The sequence below is a fragment of the Cajanus cajan genome, chromosome 5 (assembly GCF_000230855.2).
Source record: "Cajanus cajan strain Asha chromosome 5, NIPB_CcT2T_4, whole genome shotgun sequence".
Classification (NCBI taxonomy): domain Eukaryota; kingdom Viridiplantae; phylum Streptophyta; class Magnoliopsida; order Fabales; family Fabaceae; genus Cajanus; species Cajanus cajan.
In genome coordinates this window covers 68,321,288-68,348,931 of record NC_138521.1, presented here as the reverse complement: position 1 = coordinate 68,348,931, position 27,644 = coordinate 68,321,288, and the positions used below count along the sequence as shown (strand labels likewise).

The 27,644-nt window shown below is 28.8% G+C and overlaps 4 protein-coding genes and 1 non-coding gene across 7 annotated transcripts; 3 read left to right on the top strand and 2 right to left on the bottom strand.

Moving 5' to 3' along the window:
- Nucleotides 1-967: 967 nt before the first annotated feature.
- On the top strand, nt 968-4,567 carry LOC109808275 (cyprosin). Its single transcript, XM_020371191.3, has 14 exons — nt 968-1,122; nt 1,232-1,563; nt 1,669-1,729; nt 2,008-2,102; nt 2,218-2,330; nt 2,541-2,709; nt 2,798-2,837; nt 2,935-2,999; nt 3,092-3,205; nt 3,304-3,371; nt 3,457-3,613; nt 3,749-3,868; nt 4,119-4,207; nt 4,310-4,567. The coding sequence occupies exons 2-14, from the start codon at nt 1,249-1,251 to the stop codon at nt 4,392-4,394; spliced, it is 1,491 nt and encodes a 496-aa protein (XP_020226780.1). The 5' UTR covers nt 968-1,122; nt 1,232-1,248; the 3' UTR covers nt 4,395-4,567.
- Nucleotides 4,568-4,650: 83 nt separating this feature from the next.
- TRNAG-GCC (transfer RNA glycine (anticodon GCC)) lies at nt 4,651-4,721 on the bottom strand. The gene has a single exon. It is a non-coding gene; the product is annotated as a tRNA-Gly (tRNA).
- RBL14 (RHOMBOID-like protein 14) lies at nt 4,721-7,079 on the top strand. 2 transcript variants are annotated; one of them, XM_020371193.3, is made up of 2 exons: nt 4,721-5,966; nt 6,953-7,079. In XM_020371193.3, exons 1-2 carry the CDS (start codon nt 5,020-5,022, stop codon nt 6,960-6,962), a joined length of 957 nt encoding a protein of 318 aa, XP_020226782.1. In that variant the 5' UTR covers nt 4,721-5,019; the 3' UTR covers nt 6,963-7,079. The 2 variants fall into 2 exon arrangements, with proteins under 2 accessions (XP_020226782.1, XP_020226781.1); XM_020371192.3 differs by having other exon boundaries at nt 6,343-7,079.
- Nucleotides 7,080-9,078: 1,999 nt separating this feature from the next.
- Nucleotides 9,079-9,483, bottom strand: LOC109807431 (self-incompatibility protein S1). The gene has a single exon (XM_020369946.2). It carries the CDS (start codon nt 9,481-9,483, stop codon nt 9,079-9,081), a length of 405 nt encoding a protein of 134 aa, XP_020225535.1.
- Nucleotides 9,484-15,882: 6,399 nt separating this feature from the next.
- On the top strand, nt 15,883-25,655 carry CHX19 (cation/H+ exchanger 19). 2 transcript variants are annotated; one of them, XM_029273463.2, is made up of 4 exons: nt 15,883-15,995; nt 21,849-22,230; nt 22,903-23,904; nt 24,040-25,655. In XM_029273463.2, exons 2-4 carry the CDS (start codon nt 22,039-22,041, stop codon nt 25,261-25,263), a joined length of 2,418 nt encoding a protein of 805 aa, XP_029129296.1. In that variant the 5' UTR covers nt 15,883-15,995; nt 21,849-22,038; the 3' UTR covers nt 25,264-25,655. The 2 variants fall into 2 exon arrangements, with proteins under 2 accessions (XP_029129296.1, XP_082931933.1); XM_083075807.1 differs by lacking the exon at nt 15,883-15,995 and adding an exon at nt 21,756-21,773.
- Nucleotides 25,656-27,644: the final 1,989 nt, after the last annotated feature.

Genomic DNA, 27,644 nt, shown 5'->3' with positions numbered 1-27,644 from the left:
AAAAAAATTCAATTAAAATATTTCAATATATATTATCACTCTGATCTCTATTTTTATTATTATTTATAAATTTAATTAGAAGTATTATATTTTTTAGGAATAAAGACAAAATGATATATATTTTATTAAAAAAGATATTATACATGAAAATGTATTAATCAAAAACATGTGATTAAAATAATTTTCTATTTCATATAAAAGGAGAACAATTACCTAGAAAAAGAAGATAAATTGTGAAATAAAAATATCGATCCAACTTAAATGCACTACATATTTATCTTTTAAAATTATTTTTAAAAAAATAGATTAACGAATTGATTCACTAAATTAGTGTGTTAAATCCATTAAGTTGACAGGTTTAACTAGATAAGTTGAACAAGTTGATAGATTAATTTGTTGAGTTGAACCTATCAAAATCAGATGGAATTGAGAAATTCATCCATTAAATTTAACCTGGATTATCATCCCAAACATTTATTTATTTTTTAACTTAAGACAAATGGATCTTTAACCCATTATTTTACCAGGGTAAAAATTATGAATCGTTATTTTAGTTTATCCAAACACATGATAAAATTCACGCGATCAAAATTTATGAAATCATATCACAAAATTAATTTCGTCCACATCATAAACTAGATAGTAGATACAGTAGGGTTTTTTTTTTTCACGAGCTACTCGGGGGAGTTTCATATAAACATTAAACTAGTACCGATTAAGTAAGCTTCCGACAACGTGGTTATCCGTACGTAGGTGGAAGGAAGAGCATCCTAAATAGTCCACTTGTATTGTATGTTGCTAAGTGCTGAATCTACTTACTTCGTTTACCGTACGGGAAATTGCATTTTCCTACGCGAAACTACGCAGTTGTTTCCATGCAAGGTTAAACCCCTCCTTTGCACCACCATAACTGAAGGAACCATGCTTTCGTCTTTTCAGCTCAAACTGTAACAAAATGTTAATACTTACTTCTTACCCATTACCAGTTATTACGTACCATGGAACCGTATCATGCTTAGATTTATATATCAAAGCCATGTTACACTTTCGTGTTGTAGTTCCGTGCCTGCACTATAACACACTCTTTCACAACAACCTTGCTTTAAGAGTCATTACTATCAGGTATCACTTTTTCTTTCTCAACTTCATCTCTTGTAATATTGGATATCAGACTATAGAATATAGAGCTATACATGCTGAAAATGTCTTTAACATGCTGTTGAATTACCAGATGAGTTGAAATTAGACATGGGTTTCAAGTATTTGCTGGTTGTTACGTGTTTCTGTGCTTGGTTTGGATCCTTGGCTGTTACAACTTCTTCTTCTGATGGGTTGTTAAGGGTTAGTCTAAAAAGGAGGAGTTTAGACATTAACAGTCTTAATTCCGCAAAGATCAAGGAGGTTGGTCATCATTTAAAAGCAAATGCAGTGTATCTGAAGAATTATCTCGATGCACAGTATTTTGGGGAAATTGGTATAGGGTCACCTCCACAAAGCTTCAGAGTTGTGTTTGACACTGGAAGCTCCAATCTCTGGGTCCCTTCTTCCAAATGCGTTTTGTCTGTGAGATTGTTACCCTATGATCTGATGCATTTGAGTGCTATCTCCTTTAATTTCATTTTCTTTGACTAAACTTATTTTTAAAACAATATATATGACTACCTGCAGATTGCTTGCTATTTTCATTCCAAGTATAGGTCGAAGCTGTCTAACACCTATACCAAAATAGGTAACTCCGAATTAGCATGACATGCAATCTTTTAGTTCTTCCATTTGGTTTGACACGTACAAAGCTTTAGTATACTGACAAGCAGTAACATAGTTTCCAACATTTTTTTATTAGTATCAATAATTTAAGAACTAGACCTACTAAATGGTAAAAGAAACCATGTATATAGTGGAACCTACATGAGTTTCATCCAATAATAAAGTGTTAGGTAATGTGTTACCAGAGTTTCTGTTATTATATTTATTATGCTCATACTCAGATGTTTGGAAAATGTCCAGGAACACCTTGCAAGATCCCTTATGGCCGTGGACACATTCCTGGCTTCTTCAGCCAAGATAATTTAAGAGTTGGGGAAATCATTGTCAAAGATCAAGTCAGTATTATGACTCTCCAATTAGTATTGTGATTGATTGAGTTTTATATGTGCTTCAATTATGTTTGCACTTTTGGTTGTATTGGACTGATGGTTAGTTACTTCCCATCCTCAGCAATTTGCTGAGATTACAAAGGAAGGACCTCTGGCGCTTTTAGCACTGCATTTTGATGGGATACTTGGACTTGGGTTCCAGAATAAGTCAGTGGGACAAGTCACACCAGTGTGGTAATTGATCCGTTTGTTTATTACTATTATATATACCTTGCTAGTTGCTATATTTCATCTTGATTTTACCCTTTAGCAATGAGAGAACAAGGGCACACGCTTGGTGCTTGATTGTCCTAATTTGGTGATAATAGGGTAGAAGAAAAATCAAACTATCCCTTTAGAGTTTTTGATGCTTCAAATACTTAGTGATTAGTTCTGTGAATACAGGTACAATATGATAGAACAAGGGCATGTGAATCAAAAGATTTTCTCCCTTTGGCTAAACCCAGATCCAATGGCAAAGATAGGGGGTGAGATTGTCTTTGGTGGTATTGACTGGAGGCACTTCAAGGGTGACCACACTTATGTTCCACTTACTCAAAAGGATTATTGGCAGGTCTATTTGATTTACATCTTTATTCACTTCTGTGTAGCTCTTATCATCAACCATGTCAACATTGACATTTTTGTGTTTTCTTCTCCAGATTGAGGTGGGAGATATTATACTTCCAAACAATCCAACAGGTTCTCTTTCATTTCTATTAATTTTGATGTTTAATCTACATGCCTTGTATTTTGGTTGCTCCCTGTAGTTATGAATGATGAATGGCATGAATTACAGGGCTATGTGAGGGAGGCTGTGCTGCTATTATTGACTCAGGGACCTCTTTGATTGCCGGTCCAACAGTATGATCTCAAACATTATACTTTTTTCTAGGTACATTTTTTGATTCTCTTAATTTTTGGTGTCTCTTTTTCTTACTAGTTCTTGTTTGCAGAAAATTGTGGCTCAAATTAACCATGCCATTGGAGCAGAAGGATATGTGAGTTATGAATGTAAAAACATCATCCATAACTACGGTGATTCAATATGGGAATATATAATTTCTGGGGTTTGTTCTTTATATCTCTATACCTTTCCCCTTAAGTGATTATCCAAAAGCTCTACTGGAATTTTAACCATTCTTTCTATATCTTCTTATGTCTTCAGTTAAAACCCGAAATTATATGCGTTGACATTGGAATCTGCTCACATAATAGATCATCACATACAATGAAGTACAATTCTTTTCATTTTCCTCGTTTCTTTTGACACATTCCTTTGTTTCAGTTTTCTTAACCAAAGTCTAACTTTAACCTGCAGTGATGCTTTTGAAACAAGGACACATAATGAAAGTTGGGGTGAGTCACGAACAAAGGAGAGTCCACTGTGTACTTTTTGTGATATGATTGTCTTTTGGATTCAAGTTCAGCTTAAGCAAAGGAATACAAAGGAAAAAATATTAAAATATGTGGATGAGGTAAATGTTGTTCAATGAGTTACATCTCAGAATTATCCTTTTTACTTTTGAATTGAGTATTCAATACGTCTATTTTTCCATTCAAGGACTTACACTCTGTCTTTTTCTTTCTTTTTCAATATTATTCTACAAAAGCTGTGTGAGAAGCTTCCCAATCCCGTGGGACAAACATTTATAGACTGCAACAATATTGCAACCATGCCACAAATTACATTCACGATTGGAAACAGATCATTTCCCCTCTCTCCAGAACAGGTCTGGGTTTTTTGGTCAATTTTTTTAGTCCTACTCCTACATAACTTTTTCAGTTGCTTTTCTTGACACTAGAAAAATGAGCATGCATAATGCTTATATTATATCAGCTACCTAATTCAAGTTCATATATTCCGTCTCTTAAAAATGTTTGACAACTAAAAATAGCAAAGTGTCTGTTGGTTGTTTGAATCCATATTTGGTCGCTATTACTTAACAGTTCAGGCATTTAATATTTCATTTACTCTCTCAGTATATGCTAAGAATTGAAGAAGGTTGCTCCACTGTCTGCTATGGCGGTTTTGTTTCTCTGGATGTGCCATCTCCACAAGGTCCCCTCTGGTAATGAATAATAATATTCGTATGAATATGATTCCTGCCGCATATTATTACTATTATTAGAGTAATAGTATATAGTATATGACAGTTGTAGTATGGTTGCAGGGTTCTTGGAGATCTTTTCCTGGGGGCATATCACACAGTGTTTGACTATGGCAATCTCCGTATTGGATTTGCCGAAGCTGCCTAGCCATAACTTCGTGTCATTACTATGCCAAATTGTTTGTAGGAAAAAAAAAAAAGACAAATAAAAGTTTATAGGATTTTTCAGCATTTAAAAACTACAGATCCTTCGTATTTGAGTGCTGTAGGATCTATTGTAAATGTTGATTAGTAATAATTTGGTATACTTCCTGAATAAAATTTGTTACATAAACATTTCCTGAAAAAGACAAAGCATACTCTTAAGTTTGAGACTATTTTAATAGCAAAAATGGAAAGTATCGTGCACCAGCCGGGAATCGAACCCGGGTCTGTACCGTGGCAGGGTACTATTCTACCACTAGACCACTGGTGCCGCTGTTGGCTTAATATTCCTAATTAAATATGTTATTTGATGTAGAGAAAAGAAGAAGAACTTTATTCAAGTTAAATATTTTTTATTTTGGGCGAAGGAAGCATAGAGATTGAGAGAAGGTAACCGAAATGCGAAGGAAACATCTGGAATTTTCTTTGTGCAATGGCAATTCCACTCATAAATACGTTTCTTGGTGAGCGAGGCCTGGCCAATCGCCATAGCCCATATCTGTGCTAATGAAAATTGAGGTTTAATTAAATAAAATCTGCGGTGTGGAATCTGAATTGCGATTGCGAAGATGGAAGTGAGAATCGGAAGAAGGGTTTCTCGTGGAATGCTCCCTCTCCTGGCTCTCCACACCTTCTCGGAGTACTACCGGTCCGAGCAGAAGCCTCCGGTGACGGCGGCCCTGATCGCGGCGAACACCCTGGTGTACCTCCGGCCCTCCTTGATGGAGTCCCTGATCCCTGGCATCGAGGAGGTGTGGTTCAACCCCCACCTGATCCTGAAGAACAAAGACCTAAAACGGTTCCTCCTGTCGCCGTTTTACCACATGGGTGAACCGCACCTGGTCTACAACATGCTCTCCCTCCTCTGGAAAGGGTTCCAGCTGGAGACATCGATGGGAAGCGCCCACTTCGCCTCCATGGTGGCTTCCCTGCTCCTCCTCTCCCAGGGCCTAACCCTAACTCTCTCCAAATCACTTCTCCTCTTGTTCGACTACCACAGACCCTACTACAACGAATACGCCGTCGGCTTCTCCGGCGTCCTCTTCGCCATGAAGGTCGTTCTCAATTCCCAATCCCACGACTACACCTACGTCCACGGCCTCATTCTCCCCTCGCGCTACGCCGCCTGGGCCGAGCTGCTTCTCGTCCAGTTGCTCGTCCCCGGCGTCTCCTTCATCGGACACCTCGGCGGGATTCTCGCTGGGCTTCTTTACCTCAAGCTGAGGTCCACCTATTCGGGCTCGAGCCCAATCACGTTTCTCATTCGGGGAATTGCGGATGCTGTCAGGTGGCCTTTCAAGTTTCTGCCGCGGCGGGGGCGTATCACCGGCAGGGGAACCGTTGGGAGTAGCAGGGCCTGGAGGTGCCAGGCCTGTACTTATGATAACCACAATGCTTCTTTGAGTGTGTGTGAGATGTGTGGGACTAGTAGAGGTCTCAATGGGGTCTCTTCCTTTCGCTCCGATGCCCTTCCCTTGGACGAGTTGCGTCGCCGGAGGCTCGACAGATTTGTCCGGTAGGTCATACACTCGTACTCTCCTCGCTTTATTACATGTTATGGTAAATAATTGAGTTAGATATGAGATTGAGATTGCACACATGTTGTTGTTAGATGTTACATTCTGTTTTTGGACATATGTTTGCTGTAGAGCTAGGACTAGAATTTAGATGATGTTGCAGCCGGTTGAATTGCATTTTACACCACACCACACCACACCACACCAAGCATAGAGTTGGATTGTACTTTTTTCAATAAAAACAAGGATGGTATTCCATCTCTTATATATTCTTGTAACCTTTTTTTTCCAATCAAAACTGGGGTTATTTTATTTCATCTTGGTAGCTTGTACAGTGAATGAGTCAAGGTGTGTGGGGACTATTGTCTATTGCAGAATGCAGACCTGCTGGCTGTTCAGGGTGTGGTTCTTATGGATGGTGTTGGCATTTGAGAGGGGAATAGGGTTGGGAGTGCGTTTTTTGAATTCAAGTTCAATAATCCTTGTACACTGTGTTTGGTTGCACCGGAACATCAAATAAATAGTGGGAAGGGGCTAGAAATAGCAAAAGAAATAGAGAGGAGTGGCGAGAAACAGCCGCAGAAAAATAAGTTGGGTCCTTTGATTGACAAAAATATGCTAGGTGTGAAATTAAAAGTAGTGGTGTTTCATATGTATTTTATATTTTCACAAAACTGCAGAGAGAAAATGATAGGATGGGTCTAGGAAGGTACAAAAGAGGAAAAATTAAATGGTTTATAGGTTGGTGTTAGAATATTAGGATATATTTTTATTTAATTTTAATATTTGATATTTATTAAAATAGGATGATGACACTTGTAGGATTATTTTTAATGTTATTAGGTTCTAAATTTGTATTGCTTTTGGCGTATGAGGAATGAATAAAAAATATCATTGTTAATGATTATCTTCACTGTAGTTTTCTTGTGGTTCTTATTGGGAGATTATAGGAGTAGTGATAGTATAACTTTTTTCCTGCTTTCAGAAGAAATTAAGGAGAGTGTGTCCAGTTATCTTCTGACCTTTATTCTGGTGACACCACCTTTTGTATTTGACACCGGCATGTAATTGATGCACATGTCAATTAATCGAGTAAATCGAATATTGTAACCGATTATGGGTATATTTGGTTCTACATTAAACATGTTTATAATTAATTTCATTACATTTAAAATGATTAGAATCACATTTAAAGGATGTTTGGTTATTAGCATAATTCATTTCAAAAAGAGAAAATTCACATCCACTTAAAAGCAATTCTAAGTAGTTTTTTTTTTATCAAATAAAATCAATTCTGGATTTTTATCTACTCAGATTGATTATACATTAATTAATTTTGATAACAAATTTTCAAATAATATTCAATATAAAAATTAAGTTCATACCTTTTATCGTTTAAATAAAAATTACATTATTTTTTACTTAAATTTACTCAAAATCAATTTCACAAATTTACATTGGACTTTGTTTTAATCGATTATGCAACCATGTATTTGATTTGTAGAATAACTTAAATCAATTACGGCTTCAATCATAATCAACTACTTTTTAATTGAAATGCAGCATCGGTATTCAAATAATGATCTAATTGTACCACCAAGTTAATGCTTGTAAGTGATAAGTAGATTCATTTTCATTATCGGCATGGTATAAAATAAATAAATAAATAAAACATACTTTAAAACTATTTGAAAATTAAAATATATTAAAAGATGATGGATAGAAAAATAATGAATATTAACAAGGTATTTAATATATATGTATACATAACATCAACAAAAATTGAACTAAGAAGTTGAACACAATTAATATGTTGAATTCAATTTTTAAATTATTTGGGCAATACTCGAGTTCAATCATCAGCAAAAATAATCATTGGTTAAATTTTATTTACCTTTCAATTAAATTAGATTAATTTAAGGTGAATTCTTAAGACATTGGTATGAAATAAATAATAATAATTTTATATTATTTTATATGTTTATATTAAATTTTGTTAAAATTGAATAATAACTTGTAGGTAATTAAAATGTTCATGTTTTATTATATTTTAAAATATATATATACGTCAATTTTATTTTATAATAATGAAATATTAAATTATATTAGATTAATATAAAATTTTGTAGATGTGATCTAAGAGTAAAGAACTTTTATATTAACGGTTAGATTTATAAAATTCATAATTAATATAAAGTTATTGAATGGTGTAATATTTAGTAAAAATTATGCGGGTGTCGTTTGAAATTCTCTTCATATATATATAGAGAGAAGAGACATTTGTTTATTTCAAGAGTAAGTCTATTATTCTGTTAAATAACTCATGTTTTTATTAAATTTAAACGATTTAACCGTTAAATTTAAAGTTCTTAATATATAGATTAATTCTACAAATTTTTAAAAGATTTAAAAATTATTTAATATTTTATTTCATTAATTAAGTTAAATTAATAAAATAAAGTATCAAATAATTTTTAAATCTTTTAAAAAAAATTAAATTAAATTTATATATTAAAATTTTTAAATTTAATGATTAAAATGTTAAAATTTAATATATAATATAAATTATTAAATAAAATAAATCGAAGAAAAGTATTTAAGGAAACGAATTCTTCTTTTTATAGTTTTTCTAAATGGGGCCTTATTAACCAAACCGGTTTACTTTGTTTGATTCCGTGGTAGTGATGTAGTGACGTGATTTTTCAAGTCCAATCAAACAAATAGTTCAAGCTTGCACATTTTTTGAGAGAATTGACGTGATTTCAAAATAATTTATGCATATCCAAACACGCATTGGATTCAGTGACTTTGTTGCTATACAATGTCTTCTTTTATCTCTCAAAATCCTTCAATTGTTTGAAGACACGGTTTCTCAATAAAAGTATAAGTTATGGCTATATGCAAATCTTAGTAGGAAAAGCAGCGATAGAAGAAGCTGTGAGTCTATATACACATGACCCTTAAAACCAGCAATAAAATAAAATTCATAATAATCATGGTACCAACAAAAAAAAATCCCAGAATACTATGTGGTTATTACTATTCTCAAAAAATACATGTAGGTTTGGCATTGATATGCAATGCTACACTGAATTTCATGAAATTAACTCCTCAGTTTGGCCATTGGTACATGAATTCCCAGAACCCCGTTTGTCCATTCAAGCCATAAATCCCTTCAACAGAAACCAGCCATGAACAGCCAGCATCACCACATCGTACCCTGTCCCTGGCAAAGGAATAGGCATTAAAATGGAACTCCTGAACATTTTGCCACCCCAAATCACAGAAAAAGAGGGTGGTTCCAATAACATTGTCAGAGAAGTCCCACCCAAATTCATTCCCATCTGCTATGTTTTGCTTGCCCAGATCATTGTCTTTGGACTGGCAATGCAAGCTCATGTTCCTTCCAGATCCTAGCATGTTCTTGATGCTTACATGTTTAGTGCCTGCAACAATAGGGATCAACAATCCTATTACCACCACCAATAGGGTCTTCATCTTGGCTAAACCTCCCATATGTGCTTCTATTCAGAGGATTTCAACCCAAAACATCTATACACACTCCATACAATATATATGAGTGAAACTAGACTTAAATCTTTTATTAAAAAAAAAATTGAGTTTGAAAATATTGTAGATGAATAAAATATTTATGGAAGAGGAAACCTCTTTAAAAATAATATGTTTAAGTTCATCATAGAAATTAATATAAATAATTTTTTTATTTATTAAAATTATAATGATAGTAATAAATTTTAAATTATATATACTATCTTAGCCTTCTACCGTTAAATTGATCATAATGATTTTAATACCTCTCGTATGCGATATGATGAAAAATAAAAAATAGGCAAATATTGTCTATATTAATGCATATAGAAATAACTATATGACATTGATTTTGCAGTTTATGTCCCTATCAGTGAGTATGATACGATATGAATGAATTGGCCGCTAAGATAGATGTGTAATGACAACACAACATTCGTAAATTTCGAAGGGAAGTTGGCTTTTCTTTATTTTTTAGATGTCGCCAAGGTATTTGGAATAATTTATTTTTAACTTGTTAATCTCATGAAAAAAAAGAAGAAAAAAACAAATATAGTTCAGAAAATGCTCAACATTACTAGTCAGAGCTTCTCATCAATTATTCACTCTCAAACTTTATGAATATTTCCCATTAATACTATAATTATATAATATTTGTTAAATTAATATTACTATATGTTATAATAATAATTTTGTTATTTAATAATATATTTTTATATGTATATAGAGATTCTGATGAGAAGGAATATATTTAATGAATTTATAGGAAGTAATGAATTTAATAAATGTATTATATTTAATAAACACTATATCTAGAACTATTTAATAAAAATATTTTTTAAAATATTTACTAAATATTAATTTATCAACCTTTAGTGATACATTAATATCTACGTAATATATATAATTTATTTATTAAATTATATATGCAATATTTAATATATTTGATAATATTTTTAATATAGATGGATTCTTAAAAATGCAACACACTTAATAAACATCTATTATAATTATTAATTTTACATGTACATACATATATATATATATATATATATATATATATATATATATGCTTGAATTTTTATCAGGAAGTATATTTTATAAACCTCTTTTAAAGAAAAAACAAAACTTTTAATGCAAATTTTACCAACTCACACATTAAAATAAAAAATCATATGAAATAAATATATTATATATAATAAATATAATATTTAATGACATGATTAAAATTAATAATATTTAATAAATATAATAATTATGTAAAAGACAATATGAATTGAGAACAAATCATTATTTTGAGCTGACTCATATAAATATGATTGAAGGTAGTAATTATTTTAAATTAAAATACTCTTAATTTAGTAAAATATATTAATTGTAAATTCTTTAATAGGCATGCACTTTAATTGGTTTAGATAAATCTAAACATAATTAGGAGAGATAAATAATATAGGATATATACTTTAATTAATTATAAAATATTAATTAAAAAAATAGTATAAAAATAATTTTAAAAAAACATAAATAGGTTATTATTATCAACTAAATTAACTACTTTTTTATTTCAGTGAATTAGAATTAGTAGTTATTTATATACTTTATTTGATTTTGAATATATATATATATAATGAGAGGAAATTTATTATGAGAGATGAGAGAGTTAAAATATAACTCTTAGATTAATTTCCTCTCACTTGATTAAATTCCAAATTTTCTCTCACTTGATTAATCTAAGGATTATATTTTAACCCTCTCATCTCTCATAATAAATTCCCTCTCACTTATATGCTCCCTATATATATACCTCAAATATAAGTAAATATCAACTATATATACCTCAAATATAAGTAAATATTAACTAATTTAAGTCTCTGTAATATTGTTATTTTAGTATATGCAATATACATACTGAATATTTATTATACATAACTAAAATTTATAATAAATTATACATAAAAATAAATAATGTGTTTAAATATATAATTAAACTTAAATTTTATGTAAATGGATATTTTAAACATATAAATTATTGTTTGTAATAACTGTAACATAAATTATATTTTAAACTTATGATAAATAATTTATACTGTTGCATAATATTTTTTATTAATTTTAAAGATATTAAAATTTAATTCATAAAAAATTATGATAAATAAAAAATTTAGATAAAAGGTTAAAAGATATCTAAAAATGAAAATTTTATAAACACATTATCACAAAAGATAAAAGTTTGTGTCTAATATATATATATATATATATGAATAAGAGTTGATTGTCATCTCTAAAATACTACTTCATTTAATTGAAACTAGCATTTTAACATGTGTAATGCACAAATTAAATGTTTATTATGTATAACTAAATTTAAAATAAACTATGTACATAAATAAATATTGTGTTTGAATATATAAAATATATTTAAATTTTGAATAAATATTTTTAAATATATAAATTATATTTTAGATTTATGATAAATAATTTATATCATATAACAATATTATTTTTGTTATTTGTAATTTATCTTGAAATATTAACATTTAATTTTAAATAATTATGATAAATAAAAATTGAATTGGATACAAAGTTAAAAGAATCTACAAAAATCTTCTAGTAAAAAAAATCCTAAAAATGCTCTATGATAAAAATAGTCATTTATATTTTATATATAGGAGTCGAGGAATAAATATAGTATTTTTAATTATTGATGATTATTTTTAAAATATTAAATTTTAATTTATAATAAGTATGATGAGTAAAAATTGAATTAGATGAGAAGTTAAAAAGAAAAAATTCAATACTTTAACCTCTAAAATCGTGTTTTTGTATATGATAGTAGTTTGTGCTTAATATACAGGAGTCTAATTGTATTTTCAATCTCTTTTCATTTTTACTATCAAATTTCAAGAAAAGATAGTTTAGTAAAATAAGTTATTATTTAAATAAGATTAACAAAATTAAATTATATAAATAACTTTTTCTTAATTAGTATGACTATATTTTTTTCATATTCATAATTGAATATAATATTTATTACTACATTAATAACATTAAGTGTCACATAAATATATATATATATATATATATATATATATATATATATATATATATATATATCATTAATATGGGTAAATGAATTTTTCATTAAATATAATTGAGTGCATTAAATAATTAACCCCAGTATCTTTCCTCAACCACTAGAATAATCCTAGTTAATTGCAATTTAAGTTTTTTATATAAATTAAAGACAATAATAAATATATCATTATTTTTACAAAACTTTACTAATATATCCCCCACCTTAATATAAGCATTAGGATTTATGATTTAAGATTTTTATACATATAGATTCAAGACAACAATACATATATCACATTTTTACAAAATTTTACCATTTCTCAATGTATGCATCACTTTAACTGTAGTGGTTGAATAACTTATAAATTAGTAAATTTAAAAAAATCAATTAATATCATATTAGAAAGTAATAAGGGCATCTCCAATGGAAGTAACTCATTTGAGTTGCTTCATGCATTGAAAAATGAAAAAAGTGGTCCCTAGTGTGTCATATCAGCATTAAGTAACTTAAACACAAATTTACTTCAATGATAAGAAACTTTAAGAAATTCAACTATTAATTTTTTTTTAATCATTTATGAACCAAATTTAAATTTTTATTAAAAAAGATAATTGCGCTACAACGAAAGAAAATAAATTACGAGAAAAATACACAATAAGTAGATATTAAAAATAAAATAAAACAATAATAAATACATAAATATTATACGAAATTAATTTTCATCATTATTATTTCCGAAACGTTTCCAAATATGTTCAATAAAATCTGCTTAAAATCTGGTAAGGAACGATTGCTTGAGGAAGCAACTCTCTCTCTCTTCTTCAAGCAACTCAGAGTCCTCCAATGGTAAGAAATCGGGACTTGAGTTGCTTCATAGGACAAGCAACTCCCATTGGAGTTGCTCTAACATCACTCATTTTAAAATATTTTTAAAATGCTAAATTTGTACTCATTTTGGAAGGAGTATAAGAGTAGTGAGTAACAAGATTTGAATTGATTGATATAATATTGTCTCTAAAATATCAATCTCTTATATGAGTCTAAAAACAAATATTTGTTAAACCCTAAAAAAATATTTATTTAAAAAGAAAAACCTCTTAAATAAATTTTAATATTCCAAAATATTAGTCATTAACTATCATGCATATGTAGGGAATATTCTAATATAAAAATAAATTAAAAGAAATGCCACGATAATTGTAAAGTTCAGGTTCAATTAAGAATGAATGTTAGTACAAGTATAATTTATATAGAGTGAGGGATCACATAAATCAAAAGTTTGCATATGAAATAATTAAAATTATTGTAAAATAATAATATAAGTTCTATGAAAGTAATAATTAATTATTAAGTTTAATTGTGAAAGTTAACAAGAGAGACGAATGAAAATTTTTGAGAGACTAAAATCGATAATTTTTTTCTTCAAGAGACTAAAATTATAAATCATATTAAAATAATAATTCATTTCATAATTTACCTTTTATTTCAATTGTGAACCCACCACAAAAGTGATGTAATTTTTTTAAAATTTCACGTGGCAAGATGTCACGAAATCACTAACAATGAAGCTTAACTACAAAAAATAAAAATACAAATAAAAATTAATAAAAAAATACGATTGATCAAATTATTTTTGAGGAATAAAAAAAATCGAAAAACTTCATAAGTAAAAATTATAAGTATGAATCATCAAAATTTATAATTTTAATAAATTTTGAATAAAAAAAATGAAAGAATGAATGAATGAGATAATTAACAAATAATATCATCCAATGGAAAATGTCAAAAAAACTGAATTAAAATGTTACAAAATCAAGAATTACTATTTTAAAATCTTAATTAAAGTATATTTATTATATTTTCTATCATTTTTTCATCAATATATTTTTTATCATTTTTTTTTATGAAATAGGAGGCTTAAAATTACTAAAAACCACGAGGAAAAGTTACAATATATTTATCTACAGATAAAAATAAATGTAACTAGGTGGAGCGTCGAAACAAACAACACCATTAGATAATGAAAGATCAAATTTAACAAGGCCATTAACTATTTGGTTAACTTCTCTAAAAATATAAACACAAACTAAATTATGAATGTCACCTGCCATTCTAACAATATGATTTACTAAAGAATAGCAAAGATTATTTCGGGAACACCCATCATTCAAAAACTTGACCGTTACAGCTGAATCCAATTCAATAATAAGATCAATCTCGATTCCATGTTCCTTAATTAATTGATCGAGAGTGTCATGAAAAATAACCCACAATTCCGCTTGAAAAATAGAGCAAGCTCCAACCACTCTTGAATTAATATACAAAGATAAAATTTTCAAGATAATCTCTAAGTACACCTCCACAAGCTACCAATCAAGATGTGGACACAACTCCATCACAATTGAGCTTTAAAGCTCCATTCTCTGACCGAATCCAACTAATACAAGGTGCAACTATTTTGTTAGCACAGATTATTGTAGCATTAAAATCTTCTCCACTATGAATTGTACTAACCCGACCTTGAATCTCATAGTCATACACCACCTGTCAAGGATTAAACTGGATTTGATATTTTCTATCATCTAATCATATAAAATTAATTTTTTTCATTCAACCCGAGACCAAAAGCCAGTCATATATTATTATGCATGAAAATCGTTGATTTTATTATAACCAATATAAAAGTTATGCAGGTGTAAAAAGAAAAAAGAAAAAGTTATGCATGATATGATAGTTTATAATATATTGGTGGTGCAGGTGTAAAAAAAATAGATTGGTGGTGCAGAATTCTTTATACTTATGATATGTGGAAATTAAACTCTTAATTATTTTAATAAAATACTTTTAATATAAGCCAAGTAGTTAATTACTGGACACAAAAGTTAAATTCTCGAGTATTTTAGTATTTTTCTAAAAGTATATGGAATTTTTTATATCAATAATTAACATATTAAATATTAACATAAATTACTATAATTAACCTCTGATTCTACTAAAAACACTAAAAACATGTAAAAGAAAATAATATTTTTGTCTATCCTTTTTATTTATAAAAGAGATGAATTAGTAGTTTATTAGATAATTGATAATTGGTTAAAAAAAATAAAAAAAGTTAATTAGACGAGATGCTAACACTCTTTTAATTCATCACGGTTTTCACTCCTTCACGGTTTTTGTGGATCACAATTTTGGCGTTTGAAACGGAAACAAATGGCATTATTGGTGAACATAATAAGTAGTCACTGATTAGCGTGTTGACTCAACAAAGCACTAACTTTTTTCAGTCACCAACTCCATTCATTCTTGCCTTTTTCTCCGTCACTGCAAAGAAGCTCGTTTTGGGAACTGTGATTACACAACAATCCAACCAACATATGCATCCACTATTTCACTCAAACCCATAGTAAGTTCTTTCATTTCCCATGTGAATTCTCAACATAATTTTCTCTTCTACCTCAAACTTTCATACATACATCGGTTACTCATCATTGATTGGAGGTTAAGATAATTGCACATGAACAAAGATTCAATCTTTATTCTTCATACTAATATTTTTATTAATAAAGAAAACCTTATATAATATACTACAACAAAATATGTTTTAGTAACATTAAATTTTTTTTACTAAATTACGAGTAAATGTTACTAATATATTGTATCAAATGTCATAAAGTCTATGTTACTGAAGGTTCTTAGTAACATTTTGATATATCAATAACATTTTAAAAACATTATCATAGTGATATTTTGTAACATTTTAATAATTTTGTTAAGATTTTGTAAATATTATAAAAAAGATAACTAGTATTAATATATAAATTAAACTATTTTTTATATTTTATGCGTCATTCTTTTATTTGATGTGAAATTTAATTTTGGAAAATAATTTAATAAAAATAATATTAAGATTAAAACTGTGCACTCTATTTATATTAACATTTTTTGAAAGAAAAATTTATTATAGTAACATATTAATTTAACTATAATAACATTTTAATAAATGTAAGTAAGTAAATGATAAATATATTATATGCAATAGTGATACTATGCAATTTTTTTTAATCAAAATGTGGGTTAGAGTTTATAAAATTGTTTTGTTTATATAATATAATAAAACTTTATTTTTAGTTGATGTGAGAATTTGATCTTTCTCAATATGCCTTCAACATTGTTGGTTTGATACATAAACAAAGTGATAAGTGATGGTTTTCAAATGATTTAAAATAGGTAAAACTTTAATTTTAATAATATTGAACATGTTGTATATATAAATGATGATAACTCTAATATTATCTTTAAAAGTAAGTTTGGATTTAACTTAACTTTGTAAACTTAGTAAAAAATGTTTATCATTTATATATTCTGACAAGGTCTTATTTTTAGGTAATATGAGACTTAGAGTTTTCCTCGAACATAAAAAAAATATACATTTAACCCTTTTTAATTAAATGATTTAAGATAAGTAGTATTTCATGCTAAACATGTATAATTAACTTAAAAGTTAAAACTAATAAAGTTTAAGCTTCGAGTCTAACAAAAAAAAATCATTAACTAACATTAATGATAAAATGAATTATCTAATTTAATGAACATACTTTTATAAAAAAAAATTAGCACACATTCTAGGAACACGTGTGTCACCGACACACTATATAGATTAATGAACATATTAAAAAAAAATAAAAATTAGCACATATTCTAGGAACACGTGTGTCACCAACACACTATATAGATTTTTTTTTATATAAAAAGAATAACTTTTACAATGTTTTACACACCCCTTCACAACACATGAATACTTTTTCCTATGGAGTATAGATTGAGCTTCAGTATCCTTGAATGACTGTTTATAAGACAATAAAGTCAGTAGCAACAAATAGAAGCATAGGCAAGACAACGATTATATTTGTTATTTACAATTTTTACTTTTTTCAAATCAAAACCTGCACTGCATCCGAATCTTCTTTTCACTAGAGCTGGCAAAACGGACATTCGGTTCAGTCCCGGCCCATCACGAGTTGATTATTTGGTGGACCAATCTAATCTGACTCATTTATTAATGAGTTAAAAAAAAATTAAACTCGGCCTGACCTGTCACGGGTTGGTGGGTTAAACGGGTTGACTCACTTAAAAAAAATATAACTTTTTTTTCATCTTCTTGTTTTCTTAATATACAATTACGGTCCAAAAAGCTCATAAAAATTACAAATCACAATCCAATCATTAAAAACTAAAGATTCTTAATTAAGACCCAAGCATTAAATGATAATTTTAAATACAATCAAATCAAATCTAAATAATTTTAAATAGACAAATATAATCCAAAATCATCTTAAATTTCAAATACTGTCCAAAATCATAAAATTACAAATTACAATCCAATAATAAATTATTATTGTCTCATGTTGGACTATACCATAACTCAATAATTATTGTATTTTTTTTAATCACGGGATGATGAGTCAACCTGGTTCACAATAAGTTCAACCCGAATAAGTCAGACTGTTAGTGAGTCAAATTCAAAATTAATCCATATTAAAATTTTTATTTTTTTTTCAACTCAACCCAACTCAAACTGTTGTGAACTAGACTTACACCCAACCTACTTTGACACTACTTTTCACCACCGAAATCCATTATCTTCTTTTGAAGTAAGGAGATGTGAAAGGAAGTGACACTTAATCACAATATTGTTCTTGTCATATATCTACAAACTACACATTCAACTATATCTTTAATTTCCTTCATTTCCTGAGCAATCAACATCCATTATAACAACTACGCAATCAATAATACAATTCAAAATTTGAATTTCTAGAAACTTTTTTAATCTCCATAATTGATTATAATAACTATATTAATTGACTAAAAATGTGAAAATTTAAGTTTTATATGATATCTCGTAAGAAATCATAATAGACGATGACAAAAGTCAATAATCAATTATAACATGAATTTGAATGTTTTATGAAATTTCATATAATGGATTATGAACATCACATAATTTTAAAAGTAAATGTAGAATAAGAAAACTTTTATTTGGAAAATAATAAAAACATTCTGGCTAATATTTTATTATTTAAAACATTAAACTATTAAGAAATTATTTATTTTGTTCTATGTTTGATTGTTTTCTCGTTCCTAATTTGCTGTTTACTTTTTCCTCACATGCTGACATGCAAAGTAGATAAACGACATTTCACTTTCATTTCCTATTCAAAGCACACAAACAAAGACCTATTCCTCTTTTCCTACTCACTTCATCTTGTCCACTTCTCATTGTCATTTTCTCCCATCCTTTTATTTTCTTTACTTTCTGTTTTGTTAATTTTCTCTCTTTCTCTCTAGTTTTTCTGTCCACTTTTTTTTTTCCTCTTTGATTTTTCAGTTTTTCTGTATTTTTTTAATTTTTTTTATTGTGGTTCTCTTCCTCGTGCTTTATTGTCTTTCCATTATCGGACGACAATTAGGTTACGTAAGATATGGTGTCAAATGATGCAAAAGTCTATTGAAATTTTTTCTTCATAGAAATTGTATTGTCAAGGTTTATAATAATGCACACAATCGTCAACACATTGATTTAGTGGTTACGCGCTTTTAATGGAACAATGCTGAAATGTTTACATCTTCTATTTTTATTTTAAGCTCGTCTATTATAACAATCGATTTAAGATATTTATCTAAAATATGTATTTTAGAAATGATTATATTTACATGGATAATTACTCTTATGCTATGTCAATCTTAATAGATAAAAATGCTAAATATCATGATTCATTGTATACTATAAATATTTCTAAACGTGTTTTTTTTAGGTAGACAATTCTAAACCAAACGTTAATACCTAAGCTGCAAATTGGAGTTATTCATACACGGGTTATTTCATTTCTACACCGGTTGTTGTTTTTATTTACTTATTTCCTACAATCTAACAAACTTGACCTTAATAATTCATTGAAAAATGACAACTATTAATGAGTGAAAAAATGTGAAGCGTTATTTAATTTAAATAAACTAAAAATATTTTTTTACACTATTATCCGATTATAGATAAAAATGTATATATATATAATAAAATTATTACATTTAATAATTGTTCTTACCGGAGATCGGTCATAGGGGACGATCTGCTGGGTAAGATCAGTGAGTCTCCTTCACTAGGTACGCTTGCTGTTCCAAGGCGGGAGTGGTACCTGCAAAAAGACTCCAATACTAAAGTTAGTGTTTGTGGATGTATGGATCTCGTATAAGTAATGCACGTATTTTAGTGTGAATTAGAGTTTTATTGGACCTTGGGCCTGAGATCAATTATGACCTATTTGAATGTCGGGCTGACGTCGCCTAGCGCGTGTTCGAGGTCACTTCACGTTATGATGCCGAGCTCGAGCTCGGCATAGCGATACGTATAATTCAATAATAATCATTATTTTTAACTTATACAATGCATAAGATAAATAATTATTTGTAAAAATTAAAATTAAAATAAATAAATATTTTTAAAATATATTATATTTTAATTAAAATTTATAATAAATAAATATTTTTGAACATAGAAGTTAAATTTTAAACTTATGTTAATTTATATTATGATATAAAGTTATTTCTATTTATTAATATTTCTTTTATAAGAGAAGAAATCAAAGTATACTAGTTTAACTTTTATAAATTATTACACTTTAAACCATTAATAATTTTCTATTAGATATAAATTTTACTGATTTAATCATTAAATTATAACTTTATATTATTTTGAATGTTTATGTTAATTTTTTTTTTAAATTTGAAAGATAATAAAAAGTCAATCAAGTTATTTATATTTTAGTATATTTGAAAAATATATATTGGATTGATTTTCATATATGTTTTTAAAAAATATAATTAATTTAAAATTATTAAACAGTATAATAGTTATTAAAAGTTATGTATTAATTAATGTAATTTGATCCTTGTCTTTATTAAAATATTGAAATTCAATTTAGGAAAAAAAATATGAAAATGATAGTTGAGAGATATAAGCAGTTAGATTTTTTTTTAAAATATGGTTTTATAAAAAAATAATAATTTAAAGACACTCCCATTCAATGATAAATTCTAAAAAAATTTACATTCAAAATAACAAATAAAATTATCTTAACAATTTTTTTTAAAATATTTCTAATCAGTTGTTAGTGTGAGTTTTTTTTCTTTCTAATTTTTTTGATACAGTTTTTTCTTTCTTTCTAATTACTAATGATAGAAAGATGATTTATGATTGTTATTTTAATATTTTTTTTTCCTTCATAATATTGAAATTCAATTAAAAAAAATGAAGAGATTATAATAAAATAAGATAATTATCCTATCTTATTATATCTTAATCAGAAATGGACTTTAAATAGTTAGATCTAAAAATATTTTTGTTGAGAAAAAAAATTAAGAATGCTGTCATTGAGTAATAATATATATTCATTCAAATTAGATATTTATTTAAACATAGAAAAAATCATATTAGAAGTTATCTATTGAAGAACTTATGATTTGTTGATAGTTTAAATTCTAAAAATGCGTGACACTGGTATTCAATTTTATATGTTAAAATATTAAAAGAATGATATGCAGTATACATTCAGCCATTGAAAACTCATTATAAAGATAAAGATAGTAATTGGTTTATTATCTTTCATCTCAGCATCTGCCACCTTTGACCAACCAGCCCTCCTCTTTGGAACTCCAGTCCACCGCATGCCTCCAAAAACTCAAGACTTGGGATTTTTTTTTCTTTTAGTAATTCATTTTACTGGACAGACAGAACCCAATAATAAAAAAGTTTTTGTTTTATCTGTAAAAAGTGAAAGGATTTAGTTTTAGCAGTAGTGGTCATAATAATAATAATAAAATTAATCATTTATATGTTATTGGTGTAAATTTTTTTTATACTGATAATTAATTATATTTTTTAATTATGTTATGTCACTGTAAATATATTTATTTTTAACGGTGATATGATATAATTAAAAGATATAATTAGTTTTGAATGTAAAAATTGACTAATTAAATAATAATAATAATAATAAAAAAGAAAAAGTGAGGGTTGGTTGTTTGATGTTTGTTGTGGTTAGTGAAATAAAAAAAGAGTAAAGCGATGGATAGGTACATAAGATGAGGTGATAATTGAAGAAAGATTGGTATAGAAGAGAAGAGGGTAAGGAGGTTATGTATTTATAGAGTTTGTATTAGTTGTTATATGGTGTGATGAATGAAATTGAGGTGTTTACAGTGAAAGCAGTTAGTGAAACAGCGTGGTCTGGCGAGTGGCGAGTGGCGAGTGGCGAGAAACAAGAGCAATTGGTTACATGGAGAGTTGAAAGGTCCTAACCTATATATGGAACAGAATCGACCCTTTTCTCCAACACCTCACGCTCTTCTGCATTTCTAATTAATCATTGCATTTCTGAGAGCAAAGCACAATGGCAACGCTTAACGCCTCATGCCCAGCACCCATGAAGGCCACCTCCAACGGCGCCTTTCAACACGAGAACCCTCTCGACTATGCACTTCCTCTTTTAATTCTTCAGATCTGCTTGGTCGTTACTTTTACCAGATTCATTGCATTCCTTTGCACACCCCTTAGACAACCCAGAGTCATTGCTGAGATCATCGTAAGTTTTTCATTTCTTTTTTTTTTTATTTTTATTATTATTACCAAATCCCACTCCTTTTCTTATTATTATTTTGATTCTTCATTCTCTGCTTGCTGTGTAATTCGGGAATTCTCGTGTGTTTATGAGTGAAATGAGAAGATAGATTTAATAATAGAATAAAGGTGTGGTTATAGAGACACTATGCATTATTTGGTTCAGAACTGAATCAGAGAGGAATGGAATAAATAAGAAAAATAGAAATAAAAGACAAATACAATGAAAATTATGTATTCTTTGAACGGATACAAATAAATAAAACAAATAATTCTATTAATTTACATTTTATTATTTTTTAATATAATTTTTTTTATTGTAAATAATACTCTTACAAAAATATATTTAATTTCATTTTTAAGGAATTCAAGAAATACAGAAGAGGTATAATTATGTTTTTTTTTCTTAACATATTTATTTATATTAAAAAAATGTGTTTAATTTTAAAATTTAAAATAAAAATTTTCAAATGTAAAATAATATTTTTTATTGTCATGTTTTTTCACTTTTTTTTTTTTTTTTTCCCAATTCATTCGTCTTTAAAAAAATAATTAAAAGAAACGTAGTGTGTAACGAGCATATACATACATAGTTGACTGATTTTATTGTTGTTTCGTGGGAATTAATAAAATGCAGGGAGGAATACTGCTTGGACCATCTGCAATCGGACGAAGCGAGAAGTTCCTAAACACAGTTTTCCCAAAGAAAAGCATAACAGTTCTTGACACGATAGCCAACATTGGGCTATTGTTCTTCTTGTTTCTAGTGGGTCTTGAGCTTGACATGCGTGCCATTCGTCGTACTGGTCATAAGGCCTTAGGCATTGCCCTTTCTGGGATCACAGTGCCTTTTGTTCTTGGCATTGGCACTTCTTTTGCTCTTAGAGCCACCGTGTCCAAAGGTGCTGAGCCAGTTCCCTTTCTTGTCTTCATGGGTGTTGCTCTCTCAATCACTGCCTTCCCTGTCCTTGCTAGGATCCTGGCTGAGCTCAAACTCCTCACCACTGATGTTGGTCGCTTAGCCATGTCAGCTGCTGCTGTCAATGATGTTGCAGCTTGGATTCTTCTTGCTCTTGCCATAGCCCTTACTGGCTCCAACGCATCCCCCTATGTTCCAATTTGGGTCTTGCTCTCGGGTGCTGCTTTTATTCTCTTTGCTGTCTTTGCCATCAGGCCCTTGCTAGTAGCTATGGCTAACCGTTCCCCGGAGGGTGAGCCAGTGAAGGAGTTGTACATATGCATCACATTGACAATAGTTTTGGCTTGTAGTTTTGCCACAGATACTATTGGAATTCATGCCCTCTTCGGGGCTTTTGTGGTGGGCACAATTATGCCCAAAGAGGGTTCCTTTTCCAGGGTCTTGATTGAAAAGATAGAAGACCTGGTTTCTGGCCTTTTCCTGCCACTTTACTTTGTGTCTAGCGGTTTGAAGACCAATGTGACAACTATTAAGGGAGGGCTTTCTTGGGCAATGTTGGTGCTTGTTATATTCAATGCTTGCTTTGGGAAGATTATTGGCACAATCGTTGTGTCATTGATATGCAAGATACCTTCTAGAGAAGCACTGGCACTTGGATTTCTCATGAACACAAAGGGTTTGGTAGAGCTCATTGTTCTCAACATTGGGAAGGATCGTAAGGTATATATAATAATATATCCACTCATAATAACAAACAGTGATTTTCTTTGGCTCACGCACGTGTATTTTAATTGTTCTTGCAAACGACTGATTCATTCTTATATTTGTTTGTGAATCGTTCTTCTTGCAATGCAGGTGTTGAATGACCAAGCATTTGCCATTTGTGTTCTCATGGCATTGTTTACCACCTTCATCACCACCCCAATAGTGATGGCTGTATATAAACCTGCTAGGAGAGGAGCACCTTACAAGCACAAAACAATTCAGCGCAAAGCTCCTGACTCTGAGCTCAGAATGCTAGCATGCTTCCACACCAGCCGCAACATTCCTACGTTGATCAATCTGATAGAGTCTTCCCGAGGAATTCGAAAGAGAGGAAAGCTTTGCATATATGCCATGCACTTGATGGAACTTTCAGAGCGATCTTCAGCAATCACAATGGTTCACAAGGCACGCAAGAATGGCATGCCCTTTTGGAACAAGAAAGAGGATGACAAAGATCAAATGGTCATTGCTTTTCAGACTTATGAAAAACTGAGCAGTGTGAATGTGCGTTCTATGACAGCAATCTCTGCTCTCAGTAGCATCCATGAGGATATATGTACTAGTGCTCATCAAAAGCGTGCAGCCATGATTATTCTTCCATTCCACAAACACCAACGTATGGATGGATCAATGGAGTCACTAGGACATCAATTCCAAGTGATAAATCAACTTGTGCTGAGCCATGCTCCTTGCTCAGTGGGAATTTTGGTTGATCGGGGTTTTGGAGGGACAAGCCAAGTGCAAGCTAGTGACGTGTCTTATAAGATAGTTGTACCCTTCTTTGGAGGACGTGATGATCGTGAAGCACTTTGTTATGGTATGAGAATGGCTGAGCACCCGGGGATTTTGCTCAATGTGGTGAAGTTTGTGCCTCCACCTGGGAAATCATTGGCCTTTGGTGCTAAATTGGTTGGGGTGTCATCAAACGAGGACAAGAAAGCAATAGATGTGGTTGGTGACAGTGTTGACGATAAACAACAAGATGATCAATTGTGGAGTGAGTTTTTAAATGCATGCAGCAACAACCAAGAGTCAATGAAGCATGTGCAAAAGCTAGTGGAAAGCAAAGGTGATATTGAGGCAGCACTACAGGAAATGAATAAGAGCAATCTAATATTGGTTGGTAGAATGCCCGCAATACCACCTTTGGTTAGCAGAAGTGATTGTCCAGAGCTTGGACCTGTTGGAAGCTACATGGCTTCTTCAGGTTTCTCCAGTGTTACATCAATTATGGTAATTCAACAATATAATCCCTCAACTGACATTCATCCGCTAGTGATGGAGGAATCTGATTACCCAGATATGTCAAATTAAAGCTTAAGATGTGAATTGGTTATAACACAAACAAGATGAATCGGTGCATATAATTTACCACTACTTTTGCCCAAAAAAAATATAGGCACAAAGTTCACACAAGCGTATACCCTTTTAGATGCATGATGCTTTTTACAAAAGTAAGAGTAGCAGAATAATTTAGGAGTCCTTGGTAGGGATTTTTTTCTTTCTTTCATGGGAATCATGATTTTCGAAAGTTACAGACTTTTGGAAATCATGGTTTTGAATGATTACTTAGGGTTTAAAGAAAATAAAGCGAGGTAAGAGAAAAGAAAGTGGAAGGATGATTTTTTGGGATTAATCTTATGAAATATTTGTAATTGTATGACCAACTGTCAATTGAAATAAATAGCTAATTTATCTCTTACAAATGAGGATTCAGTTGATTTTGTAACTTGTCAAATAGTTCCAATTTTTGTCAAATTAAATTTAAATTTTAATATTTAATGTAACATGATTTGATTTTTACTATTTTTTCTTAATTGTTATATGTATTGTAAGTTTGTAACTAGTGTGATGTGCTGTAAAATAAAATAAAATAAAATAAACTAGTGCGGTGTTTTGTGCACACGAGACACGAGATATGTATTATCTTTTGTCTATTTTGAAATAAAATTTCTTGTTTGTATTTCAATTATTTATGTGGCAAAGATTCTGAGAAGAAAAGGTAAAATATTAGATTTTTTTTTGTTTGTATTTACAGAAAGGATTTGAGGATGGTTTACATTTTCATCAAGTGCATATGTATTTTTCATATTTTAGGAAAATTTTGTTAATAATTTTTTTATTATTAAAAGGAAAAATAAATAATGAATGCAATACTATTAATTTTGTTAAGATTAACGAATAATATTTTACTTTTTTTTTTCTAATATTCATAAAAATATGTATCTGATTATCACAACAAACACTTCTCTATATATTGTAAATTTTTCACTTGCTTCAAATAGTTTTTTTTTATTTTTATTTCCTTGACTACATGGCGAAATTTAGTGTCAATTTACAGTTGGGAAGAAAAAAGATTGGACAATTGCATTGTCATTTGAGAATATATACGTATTAAGATAGAAATAACCATCGGTTACATTGATCATTCACAAATTAACATTCTCATTCTAATCAAATATATAATTATATTTTTTTTTTGTCTTGTACTATATTTAATATATATATATATATATATATATATATTTAATTTATGCGTTTAGTGTAACATTAATTTGTGCCATATAGCTTTCAATCTGAAGAAAAATGATATATATTTTTATATGATTAATTTTAATTTTATATTTTTTTTTATTATTGTTAAAGTTAATTAAAATTAAAATTTGATTAAGTATCAATTATATATGACTTGGTATTATTTCAAATTATAATTTTCACACTATAATAAGATTATAATAGTAAGAAAACGTGTTAACAAATTATATTTATCTTTAGTAAAAATTCACTAGAAAAAGTCAAATATAAAATTTAATGTAAAAATAAACGGTAGTTATTGATTGTTGATTTTTACACGCGGTTGATATTTATTTTATTTATTATATTATTAATAACAAAATTAGGTTGTGAAAAAAAAAATAACGAAATTAGGGACAACATAAGTATTATTTATAATTGAATCAAACATTTATTAAACATCATATAGATGTGTTATCAAAATCTAACCCCATGTAATTTACACTTGTACTGCAAACCTTGAAATCTACATGTATTTATAATTATGCACATAATATAAAAATATTTAATTATATTTTTATCCTTAATTTAATGCGAAAGTAATTTTAGTCTTTATTACTTTAATTGTTTGATTTTAGCTTATATATTTAAACATGAAAAAAAATTATACCACCTTTAAATAGCCTCCAATTTTAACAAAAATTAATATCATTTAGTAGTACATATTATTTTATGTTTAACAAGTTAAATTATTTAATATTTTTTTAAAAAAATAAAAGACTCTTTGGACATTAATTAAATAAAGATAGAATTGTTAAGGTATGAAGGAATTTAGATAGTATGTACATGATTTTATATTTAAATTTAAATAATTATTTACTTATTATTATAAAAGTTTTACTTAATTACAGGGTTAGTTGTCTTTGTTTTTTGTTTTTTTTTTTATCCTTTTCTATCATGTAAATATATATAGGGGATTGTTAACATATTTTTTAGTTGGAATATGTTAGTAATTTATACCAAAATTTTAGGATAAGAAAACTATTCATTTACTTTTATTTGGTTAATTTATATAAATGATATTATAGTAATTTAATTTAATTTAAAAAAAAATAAATTATATTTTCTCTCTTATTAACTTTATTCTCCAACTCATTTTTTTTATTTTATTAATTTAATTT